The sequence below is a fragment of the Salmo salar genome, chromosome ssa16 (genome assembly GCF_905237065.1).
Source record: "Salmo salar chromosome ssa16, Ssal_v3.1, whole genome shotgun sequence".
Classification (NCBI taxonomy): Eukaryota; Metazoa; Chordata; class Actinopteri; order Salmoniformes; family Salmonidae; genus Salmo; species Salmo salar.
Window position 1 is genome coordinate 73,081,886 of NC_059457.1, and position 12,500 is coordinate 73,094,385.

Below are 12,500 nucleotides of genomic sequence, written 5' to 3' on the forward strand. Positions count from 1 at the left end.
ATAATTTTTTCTCTCTCTCTCTGTCTCGCTCTGTCTCTCTCTCTCTACTTTCTCTCTCTCTCTCTCTCTCTCTTTCTCTCTCTCTCTCTCTCTCTCTCTCTCTCTCTCTCTCTCTCTCTCTCTCGTTATTTGGAGGCAATGTTTGTCCTCTCTCTCTATCCCTCTACTCTCTCTCTCGTTATTTGGAGGCAGACTGAAGTGCATATTGTCTCTGTTCTAAATGGAAGTGTAGACAGAGTGTAAAGAAGATAGATAGACAGGCAGTACCTCCCAGCTGACTGTTAGACAGGTGGTGTGGTTCAGAGTGATGAGTGGCGCCACACACTGGCCTGGAGGACCCGCTGCTGTCGTCACCTCCACTGCCTCAGAGTACTCTCCAAACTACAGGAAGTAAACAGGAAATGCACTGGTCATGTGACAGGAAACATACCGGTCACATGACAGGAAACACATAGGTCACATGGCAGGAAACATACAGGTCACATGGCAGGAAACATACAGGTCACATGGCAGGAAACATACAGGTCACATGGCAGGAAACATACATGTCACATGGCAGGAAACACACAAGCAACATTATAGGAAAAATACAAAAAATTCTAGTAGCAGGCTGACAAATGATAAAGTCTGTTTGATCAACCGTTGAATTAGATTTAGGCTCAGCTCAGATCGGGCGCATTTGAAACTTTAATCAATCAAACATGACTTTTCGAGCATGACTATTCCTGCATTCAAATCATTTCTATGATTGCTAAATGGGGCAGGGTGCCTTGACATGGCTGTAGAATAGATTGTTGCTGCAGTAGATGGTTGATCAGAGCAGCGAACTGAACACTGTCTGATTGGACTAAATACTAGCTGCTGGGAGAATTGGTCTCCAGTCGACTTTCTGTTTGTTCCTCTGTATGTCCTCGTTTTTGAAGAGCACTTATCAGTTTGCTACTTTGATCAGACCGTGTGTGTGTGTGTGTGTGTGTGTGTGTGTGTGTGTGTGTGTGTGTGTGTGTGTGTTTGAGTACCTCTTGAACTAAGTCTGAATAGCACTTAGGGATGGACTGATCACATCAATTAGACTAGAGAGTGTTTGTCTGCCTGCTTCTGGTCAGCGTTCATTAGGGTGTGTGTGTGTGCCTCACCCCAGCCTCGTTGGCAGCCCTCAGTCTGAAGTTGTAGGTTGCCCCCGGCAGCAGGCTACCCACACTGCACTGCAACTCTGTCCCATTGTACACCTCACTGGACTCAGCGTCGCCCTCTGATGATGTCATCTCCAGACTGAACACACACTCCTCACACACACCTTCTGACGTCAGGGCGTCTGGAAGAGGAGGTGGAGGGTCAGAGGGGAAAGAGAGAAAGAGTGGGGAGAAAAGTAGAAAGGGATAGAGAAGGGGAGAGAGAGAGGTAGAGAGAGAAAAAGAGGTATAGAGAGAGAAATAGAGAGGGGTAGTTAAGAGAGAGAGGTAGAGAAAGAGGTATAGAGAGAGAGCAAAAGAGAGAGCGAAAGAGAGATGGGTAGTGAGAGGGGTAGGGAGAGAGAGGTAGAGGGAGAGAGAGAGAGAGAAAGAGAGAGGTAGAGAAAGAGGTAGAGAGAGAGAAAGGGAGGGGGTAGCGAGAGAGAGAGAGAGAGAGAGAAGACAAACATTTTAATCTAGTATAACAAGCTGCAGCACCTAGTCAAACACAGCATAACAGAGGGAGAGTTTGAACTAACTGTCTTTTCACCCACTCATTAGTGTTCTCTATGTGTTTCAGCCAGCTTTATGGTGTGACGCACAGAGAGAAATAAAGGGGGGAAAGAGGGAGTGAGATTGAAAAAGAGAGAGAGAACACAGTCTCCTCAATTGTCCTTCAGTCTGTTTTTTTATGGGGAGTGTTAGTCTCCAGCACACCCGCACGCACACACGCACGGACATAAACACACACACACACACATCTTAATGAGGAACATTTGCCACATTATATTGAGGCCTGCCCAATTCTAACTACTTTAATCACATAGAATGCAGCTGAATTAGAGTACATTAGACTCCATTATGGTTTAGATAGGCTGCATTAGAGTCGCAATAAAGCTGAATTAAAGTGAATTAGGTTTCTTAGAGCTGGTGCACACAGTGTGTGTGTGTGTGTGTGTGTGTGTGTGTGTGTGTGTGTGTGTGTGTGTGTGTGTGTGTGTGTGTGTGTGTTGTAACAAGGTCGTAATCATGGTGTATTAGGTTGGGCGCAGAGAAGAGCAGAGAACAGCCAAAGGTTGATTTGACCTTCCAAGCAGTAAAAGACACTGTTTGTCTGTCTGTGTGTGTGTATATGTGTGTGTGTGTGTGTGTGTGTGTGTGTGTGTGTGTGTATATGTGTGTGTGTGTGTGTGTGTGTGTGTGTGTGTGTGTGTGTGTGTGTGTGTGTGTGTGTGTGTGTGTGTGTGTGTGTGTGTGTGTGTGTGTTTACCCCATTCTAACTGTACTTCCTTGTGTTTGGCTTTACCCACGATCCTGGGCGGTTGGCAGGGTCCGGGGGCGACGCTCAACGTCCGAACCGGAACGCTGAAGGAACACTGGCAGAACACAGAGGATCATGGGAAGGTCAATTGATTAGTCGAGTGATTAAATGGATTATTGACCAATGTGACATGGGGTGTGTGCGAGCGCGTGCGTTTCACCTGGCTGTGTCCACCGGTGCTGATGCTACACACTCGTAGGCGGTAAACTGTGCCGGGCATCAGTCGTTCACACACACACTCTGTGGCGGGGCCGCTGTATGCTACCTCCCACTGGCCCGCTGCACAAGACAAAGAGCAGAGAAAGAGAAGGAGTGGGTGGGTAGGTAGAGAGGAGGGAGAGGGGGAGAAAACGTGGAAGAAAGTAGGTGCTTTCAGAATTTGTTGGGTTGATAAACTACGACCAAATTGAATATGACAAATTACAGGCTAATCAGTGTGTTCTGAAGAACTGACCCACTCCTGTTCAATATTATGTAGGTCACAAGAGTTATGGACTTAGTAAAAAGCACTCAACCTGACAGGGAAGGACAAAGCAGAGAGAAAAAGACAGGCGGAATATTACGGAAAACGTCAAAGCACTGATACACCTATTGCTAGTAAATTACTGGTGTTTATATAGCAGTAAATTACTGGTGTTTATATAGCAGTAAATTACTGGTGTTTATATAGCAGTACATTACTGGTGTTTATATAGCAGTACATTACTGGTGTTTATATAGCAGTAAATTACTGGTGTTTATATAGCAGTAAATTACTGGTGTTTATATAGCAGTAAATTACTGGTGTTTATATAGCAGTAAATTACTGGTGTTTATATAGCAGTAAATTACTGGTGTTTATATAGCAGTAAATTACTGGTGTTTATATATAGTGAGGGAAACAAGTATTACTGGTGTTTATATACCAGATAAATTGCTGGTGTTTATATACCAGTTAAACTGCTACTGTTTATATACCAGTAATTTACTGGTGTTTATATACCAGTAATTTGCTGGTGTTTATATACCAGTAAGTAATTTGCTGTTGTTTTTAAACCAGTAAAATGCTAGTGTTCTATAGCAGTAAATTGCTGGTGTTTGCATACCAGTAAAATGCTGGTGTTTGCATACCAGTAAAATGCTGGTGTTTATATACCAGTTAAATTGCTGGTGTTTATACAGCAGCACATTGCTGGTGTTTATACAGCAGTACATTGCTGGTGTTTGTATACCAGTAAATTGCTGGTATTTATATAGCAGTAAATTGCTGGTGTTTATATAGCAGTACATTGCTGGTGTTTGTATACCAGTACATTGCTGGTGTTTGTATAGCAGTAAATTGCTGGTATTTATATACCAGTAAATTACTGGTGTTTATATAGCAGTAAATTGCTGGTGTTTATATAGCAATACATTGCTGGTGTTTATATAGCAATACATTGCTGGTGTTTATATAGCAATACATTGCTGGTGTTTATATAGCAGTAAATTGCTGGTGTTTATATAGCAGTATATTGCTGGTGTTTATATAGCAATACATTGCTGGTGTTTATATAGCAGTACATTGCTGGTGTTTATATAGCAGTATATTGCTGGTGTTTATATAGCAATACATTACTGGTGTTTATATAGCAGTACATTGCTGGTGTTTAAATACCAGTAAATTGCTGGTGTTTATATACCAGTAAATTGCTGGTGTTTATATAGCAGTAAATTGCTGGTGTTTATATGGCAGTAAATTGCTGGTGTTTATATGGCAGTACATTGCTGGTGTTTGTATAGCAGTAATTGCTGGTGTTTATATAGCAGTAAGTAATTTGCTGTTGTTTTTAAACCAGTAAAATGCTAGTGTTCTATAGCAGTAAATTGCTGGTGTTTGCATACCAGTAAAATGCTGGTGTTTGCATACCAGTAAAATGCTGGTGTTTATATACCAGTTAAATTGCTGGTGTTTATACAGCAGCACATTGCTGGTGTTTATACAGCAGTACATTGCTGGTGTTTGTATACCAGTAAATTGCTGGTATTTATATAGCAGTAAATTGCTGGTGTTTATATAGCAGTACATTGCTGGTGTTTGTATACCAGTACATTGCTGGTGTTTGTATAGCAGTAAATTGCTGGTGTTTATATAGCAGTAAATTACTGGTGTTTATATAGCAGTAAATTGCTGGTGTTTATATAGCAATACATTGCTGGTGTTTATATAGCAGTAAATTGCTGGTGTTTATATAGCAATACATTGCTGGTGTTTATATAGCAGTAAATTGCTGGTGTTTATATAGCAGTATATTGCTGGTGTTTATATAGCAATACATTGCTGGTGTTTATATAGCAGTACATTGCTGGTGTTTATATAGCAGTATATTGCTGGTGTTTATATAGCAATACATTACTGGTGTTTATATAGCAGTACATTGCTGGTGTTTAAATACCAGTAAATTGCTGGTGTTTATATACCAGTAAATTGCTGGTGTTTATATAGCAGTAAATTGCTGGTGTTTATATGGCAGTAAATTGCTGGTGTTTATATGGCAGTACATTGCTGGTGTTTGTATAGCAGTAATTGCTGGTGTTTATATAGCAGTAAATTGCTGGTGTTTGTATAGCAGTAAATTGCTGGTGTTTAAATACCAGTAAATTGCTGGTGTTTATATACCAGTAAATTGTTGGAGTTTATATAGCAGTATATTACTGGTGTTTAAATAGAAGTAAATTGCTGGTGTTTATACAGCAGTACATTGCTAGTGTTTTTATACCAGTAAATTGCTGGTGATTATATAGCAATACATTGCTGGTGTTTGTATAGCAGTAAATTGCTGGTGTTTATATACCAGTAAATTACTGGGGTTAATATACCAGTAAATTGCTGGTGTTTACACAGCAGTAAATTACTGGTGTTTATATAGCGGTACATTGCTGGTGTTTTTATACCAGTAAATCGCTAATGTTTATATAGCAGTAAAATGCAGGTGTTTATATAGTTGGTGTTTATATAGGAGTAAATTGCTGGTGTTTATAGAGCAGTACATTACTGGTGTTTGCATACCAGTAAATTGCTGGTATTTATACAGTAGTAAAATACTGGTGTTTATATAGCAGTACATTGCTGGTGTTTATATAGCAGTAAATTACCGGTGTTTAAACAGCAGTACATTGCTGGTGTTTTTATACCAATAAATTGCTAATGTTTATATACAGCAGTAAATACCTGGTGTTTATATAGTTGGTGTTTATATAGCAGTAAATTGCTGGTGTTTATATAGCAGCAAAGTACTGGTGTTTATATAGCAGTACATTGCTGGTGTTTGAATACCAGTAAATTGCTGGTGTTTATATACCAATAAATTGCTGGTGTTTGTATACCAGTAAATTGCTGGTGTTTGTATACCAGTAAATTTCTGGTGTTTGTATACCAGTAATTGCTGGTGTTTATATAGCAGTATATTGCTGGTGTTTATATAGTAATAGATTGCTCGTGTTTATATACCAGTAAATTGTTGGTGTTTATATACCAGTAAATTGCTGGAGTATATATAGCAGTAAATTGCTGGTGTTTATATAACAGTACATTGCTGGTGTTTCTATACCAGTAAATTGCTAATGTTTCTATACCAGTAAATTGCCTGTGTTTATATAGCAGTACATTGCAGGTGTTTGTATACCAGTAATTGCTGGTGTTTATATAGCAGTATATTGCTGGTGTTTATATAGCAATACATTGCTGGTGTTTGTATAGGAGTAAATTGCTGGAGTATATATAGCAGTACAATGCTGGTGTTTATATAGCAGTACATTGCTGGTGTTTATATAGCAGTACATTGCTGGTGTTTCTATACCAGTAAATTGCTAATGTTTATATAGCAGTAAAATGCTGGTGTTTATATAGTTGGTGTTTATATAGCAGTAAATTACTGGTATTTATATAGCAGTAAATTACTGGTGTTTATATAGCAGTAAATTGCTGGTGTTTATATGGCAGTACATTGCTGGTGTTTATATAGCAGTAAATTGCTGGTGTTTATATAGTTGGTGTTTATATAGCAGTAAATTACTGGTATTTATATAGCAGTAAATTACTGGTGTTTATATAGCAGTAAATTGCTGGTGTTTATATAGCAGTACATTGCTGGTGTTTATATAGCAGTGCATTGCAGGTGTTTATATAGCAGTACATTGCAGGTGTTTCTGCAGAAGTAAGACTAATGGTGGTTGACTTGAAAACTAAAACAGAGAAGGACAGAGTGTTGTACCGTCACAGCTGCCTTCTGAGATCTCCAGCAGATACGTCAGAACTTCTGAACCTCCATTGTCCTGGGGAGGATCTAGAGAGAGACAGAGAGAGAGAAAGACAGAGATATTTGGAACCAGGGATTGATCACACCAATCTATAAAAATGGAGACAAATTTGACCCAAATAATTACAGAGGAATTTGCGTTAACAGCAATTTGGGGAAAATTCTCTGCAGTATTATAAATAGCAGACTACACCATTTCCTTGACGAACACCACGTCCTGAGCAGAAGCCAGATTGGATTTCAAAAAAATTATCGTACAACAGACCACATTTACACCCTCCACACTCTAATTGACAAACAAGTAAACCAAAACAAAGGCAAAATCTACTCGTGTTATGTAGATTTCAAGAAAGCATTTGATTCAATTTGGCACGAAGGCCATTTTTATAAACTAATAGAAAGTGGTATTGGAGGGAAAACATATGATGTTATTAAATCAATGTACACTAAAAACAAATGTGTAGTTAAAATTGGCAACAAGCAAACAGATTTCTCTCAGGGACGGGGAGTGAAACAGGGCTGCCCAATAAGTCCAACACTATTTAACATCTACATTAATGAATTGGCAAAAACATTAGAAGAATCGGAAGCACCTGGTATCACCCTACACAACACTGAAATCAAGTGAAGGTCCGGAAATCAGGATGACAAATATAAATTCTATTTGGACACAGTTCTATTAGAACACACCAAAAACTACACATATCTAGGACTAAATATCAGCAACACAGGTAGCTTTCACATGGCTGTGAATGAGCTGAGAGACAAAGCAAGAAGAGCATTCTATGCCATTAAAAGCAACATTAACATTGAAATTTCAATTAGAATCTGGCTCAAAATGTTCCAATCGGTTATAGAACCAATTGCTCTGTATGGCAGTGAAGTATGGGGTCCAATCTCTAATAATGAATTCACCAAATGGGACAAACATCCAATTTAAATACTGCATGCAGAGTTTTGCAAGACTGTATTGCAAGTGCAAAGAAAAACTCCAAATAACGCATGTAGAGCAGAATTGGGCCAATACCCCCTTCTCATTCGAATAGAAAAAAGAGCCATCAAATTTTACAATCATCTAAAAACAAGTGACCCCAAAACATTTCATTCACACAGCTCTACAATGTCAAGAGATGACAACCCCATAGGGCCTCAGGACAGCACTTAGAAAATCTGGCCCAACCAAATCATCACAAAACAAAAATACAAATATATCACCTATTGGAAAGACACCACAACAAATCAAAGTAAACGTCAATGCTATTTGGCTCTAAACAGACAGTACATGGTGGCAGACTATCTGACCACTGTGACTGATAGAAAACTGAGGAAAACACTGACTAGGTACAGACTCAGTGAGCAGTCTGGCTATAGAGACCGGTCGTCACAGACAAACCTGGCTGCCCAGAGAGGACAGGCTGTGCTCACTCTGCTCCAGGGGAGAGGTAGAGACAGAGCTGCATTTCCTATTACACTGTGACAAATACTCAGACCTAAGAGAATATTTCTTTCCCAAAATTATAATTCAATACAAAGAATTTTAAACTATGAAAGATTAAGAAAAAAAATCTAATATTTATTGGGTGAAAAGCCAAAATGTGCAGTTTTGGCAGCCAAATATGTGTCCTCCTGCCACAACCTGAGGGACAGCCAGTGAAAAGTGCAATGTAATGTGGATAATATTTCCCATCATGTTTTGTTTTGTCTTTCATACCATGTCATGTGTCTTAGTCATGTTGACACTGGTCTACTACCACTGCTTTAATGTATTGTTGTTCTGATTAATATGGTTGTTGTAGTTGTTGTTAATGGTAATCCCATGTCCACTACTACTATTATTATTGCTGTTGGTCCCACCATTTATTTATATATAAATATATATATATTATATATATTTTTATTTGTTGTAATTTTCTATATGTATACTTTGACAACGTAAGTAATAATGAACTTGCCATGTCAATAAAGTCAATTGAATTGAATTGAGAGAGAGAGAGAGAGAGAGAGAAAGAAATCAAGACAAAATAGTACTTACTTTATGTTTGTTCATTATGTTTCACAACTCCATTGATACAGCGTAATCACACTGAAAACATGCACGTGCGTTTGTGTGTTTACCCCAGGTGATGGTGAAGCCATAAGATGTAGTGGTAGTGACTCTGGGGGGAGAAGGGGGTCCAGGTTTATCAGGACAGGTAGTACACACCAACACCTCACTGGGTTTACTGCCACCCTCCACGTTAGACGCTATCAGCTGCAGAGAGAGAGAGAGAGAGAGAGAGGAGAGGGAGAGAGAGCGGGAGGAGAGAGAGACAGAGAGAGAAAGAGAGACAGAGAGAGAGAGAGAGCGGGAGGAGAGAGAGAGACAGAGAGAGAAAGAGAGACAGAGAGAGAGAGAGAGAGAGAGAGAGAGAGAGAGAGAGAGAGAGAGAGGGGCGAATATTTTTATTTTGTATGTATTGATTGTACATTTGAAATAGATGGCACATTATCCAATAAACTGCTATAAATGATCACCTCTTTATAAAAGCCATAGTTCTAAAGAAAGTTTCCAAATAAATCCCACTGCTGACTATAATGACTTGTATTGTACTGTATATGTTTTGCAGCGGTCTGTGCAAGTGGCTATTGGCATTGCCTGTGCTCTTTTGTGTGATGTAAATGCCTGCCTTGCTGTGCAGATTGGATGACTTTAAGTGCAACCTGCCATTCAGAGAACACACAACAACAACAACAACACCCAAGCCTCTCTATTCACCTCCCTCTCTCTCTCCCTCCCTCCCTCCCCCACTCTCCCTGCCCCCTCCCTCTCTCTCTCCCTACCTGCCCCCCCTCTCTCCCTCCCTACCTGCCTCTCTCTCTCTCCCTCCCTACCTGCCCCCCTCTCTCCCTCCCTACCTGCCTCCCTCTCTCTCCCTCCCTCCCCCACTCTCCCTGCCCCCCTCCCTGTCCCCTCCCTCTCTCTCTCCCACTCTCCCTCCCTACCTGCCCCCCCTCTCTCCCTCCCTACCTGCCTCTCTCTCTCTCCCTCCCTATCTGCCCCCCTCTCTCCCTCCCTACCTGCCTCCCTCTCTCTCCCTCCCCCACTCTCCCTGCCCCCCTCCCTGTCCCCTCCCTCTCTCTCTCCCACTCTCCCTCCCTACCTGCCCCCCTCTCTCCCTCTCTCCCTGCCTCCCTCTCTCTCCCATATATTCCCTCAACTAATGGACACTACAGAGAGAGAGAGAGGAATGAGTGGAAGGGAAAAGAGAGAGATGCTCTAGTCCACTCTCTAATCAATGAGTCACTACATCAACAGGATTTCCTACTGGGCAGCTGGTCACTGTAACAAAAACAATCCGTTTATTTACAAAACGCTATATCCACCAATTTTACACATTTGTGTTTTTTTTATCAAAAATGATTGCTTATGCGTACCTTCATGTGTGTGTAAAATATTACTGTTCTCAGATTTTTTATTAATAGATCTTAGATGTTTTTAAAAATGTGTTTCTTTGCAAAACACTATACATACAGTGTTTAGCTGGAATGGAATGTTAGTATCCTGTATATTTGACTGTAATATGTGGTTGTAGGCCTGTTGTAAGGCAGGTCCTCACCAGACATCACCGGCAACAACGTCGCCTATGGGCACAAACCCACCGTCGCTGGCCCAGACAGGACTGGCAAAAAGTGCTCTTCACTGACGAGTCGCGGTTTTGTCTCACCAGGGGTGATGGTCGGATTCGCGTTTATCGTCGAAGGAATGAGCGTTACACCAAGTCCTGTACTCTGGAACGGGATCGATTTGGAAGTGGAGGGTCCGTCATGGTCTGGGACGGAGTGTCACAGCATCATCGGACTGAGCTTGTTGTCATACAGGCTATCTCAACGCTGTGTGTTACAGGGAAGACATCCTCCTCCCTCATGTGGTACCCTTCCTGCAGGCTCATCCTGACATGACCCTCCAGCATGACAATGCCACCAGCCATACTGCTCGTTCTGTGCATGATTTCCTGCAAGACAGGAATATCAGTGTTCTGCCATGGCCAGCGAAGAGCCTGGATCTCAATCCCATTGAGCACGTCTGGGACCTGTTGGATCGGAGGGTGAGGGCTAGGGCCATTCCCCCCAGAAATGTCCGGGAACTTGCAGGTGCCTTGGTGGAAGAGTGGGGTAACATCTCACAGCAAGAACTGGCAAATCTGGCGCAGTCCATGAGGAGGAGATGCACTGCAGTACTTAATGCAGCTGGTGGCCACACCAGATACTGACTGTTACTTTTGATTTTGACCCCTTTGTTCAGGGACACATTATTCCATTTCTGTTAGTCACATGTCTGTGGAACTTGTTCAGTTTATGTCTCAGTTGTTGAATCTTATGTTCATACAAATATTTATACATGTTAAGTTTGCTGAAAATAAACACAGTTTCTTTTTTTGCTGAGTTTAGCAGTAAATTGCAGGTATTTCCACAGAGGACAGGCTGACGGTAGTTGTATGGCTGCTCAACGGTGACAGATTGTGTAGTGTGCGTGTGCTCGTGCACACGATGACACCAATCACTGTGTCTATCTAGCAGAATACAAGCCTTTTCCGTTTCCACGGTAACACACACCCAGACACCATTTCGCCGCCATAAAACCTCAAAGACAGACACACCCTTACCCTGAATTTGTACTGTGTGCTCCTCTTCAGGCCTTGCACTGTGGAGGTTAGCTTGTCTCCAGTGTACTTTGGATGAAAGTCTGTTCCCTGGAAGGTCAAACGTTCTCAATTAACCTTTAAACTGACGTTTTGCTGTACATGTGTGTGTGCGCATCATTATATCTGTGTGTGTGACTTACGGTATTGTCCTCCTGGATCTCGAGTGTGTATGTGATTAGCTCCTCGTTGGCGCTGCCCTCGGGACGGCCCCACTCCAGGGTTACCCAGGAGACGCCCGCCCGCAGCAGCCGCGGTGCCAGGGGGCAGGAGAGCAGCGTACCTGTAGTGTAGAATACAACCTCCGTACTGAACCCACTGTGGAGGGAGGGAGGGAGGGAGGGAGGGAAGGAGGGAGCAGAAGACATGAGTTTAGACACACACAAAGCAGAGCTGTCTTTTATCATGTCTTTTTTCTCTCTTTCCATCTCTCTTCATCTCTCCCTCCATTAACTCCCTCCATGAACTCCCTCCATCTCCCTCCTCTTTTCTGTCACTGGAACGACCGGTCGCACCCAGGGGAATCTGCCCCCACGGCAACGATGCGAGAACAAGAGGAGCAAGGAAACAAGAAAATAGAGAGAGACTCATTCAGAGATAAGACCAGACAACTAACCTCAACACAGCCATACATCAACCTGACAACTACCCTCAACACAGCCATACATCAACCTGACAACTAACCTCAACACAGCCATACATCAACCTGACAACTACCCTCAACACAGCCATACATCAACCTGACAACTACCCTCAACACAGCCATACATCAACCTGACAACTAACCTCAACACAGCCATACATCAACCTGACAACTACCCTCAACACAGCCATACATCAACCAGACAACTACCCTCAACACAGCCATACATCAACCTGACAACTACCCTCAACACAGCCATACATCAACCTGACAACTACCCTCAACACAGCCATACATCAACCAGACAACTACCCTCAACACAGCCATACATCAACCTGACAACTAACCTCAACACAGCCATACATCAACCTGACAACTACCCTCAACACAGCCATACATCAACCAGAC

The 12,500-nt window shown here is 41.8% G+C and overlaps 1 protein-coding gene across 4 annotated transcripts in view; it reads right to left on the minus strand.

The window, feature by feature from the left end:
• fndc3ba (fibronectin type III domain containing 3Ba) overlaps window positions 1-12,500 on the minus strand; it is a 117,946-nt gene that overhangs the window by 27,991 nt on the left and 77,455 nt on the right. For all 4 annotated transcript variants that reach the window (XM_045697723.1, XM_045697721.1, XM_045697725.1 and 1 more), the window contains exons 14-21: window positions 11,593-11,767; window positions 11,414-11,500; window positions 8,886-9,021; window positions 6,726-6,797; window positions 2,654-2,772; window positions 2,443-2,548; window positions 1,137-1,315; window positions 268-381 (exon numbers count right to left, since the gene is read on the minus strand). In XM_045697723.1, the coding sequence (XP_045553679.1) occupies window positions 268-381; window positions 1,137-1,315; window positions 2,443-2,548; window positions 2,654-2,772; window positions 6,726-6,797; window positions 8,886-9,021; window positions 11,414-11,500; window positions 11,593-11,767 (988 nt within the window). The remainder of the gene's footprint in view (window positions 1-267; window positions 382-1,136; window positions 1,316-2,442; window positions 2,549-2,653; window positions 2,773-6,725; window positions 6,798-8,885; window positions 9,022-11,413; window positions 11,501-11,592; window positions 11,768-12,500) is intronic.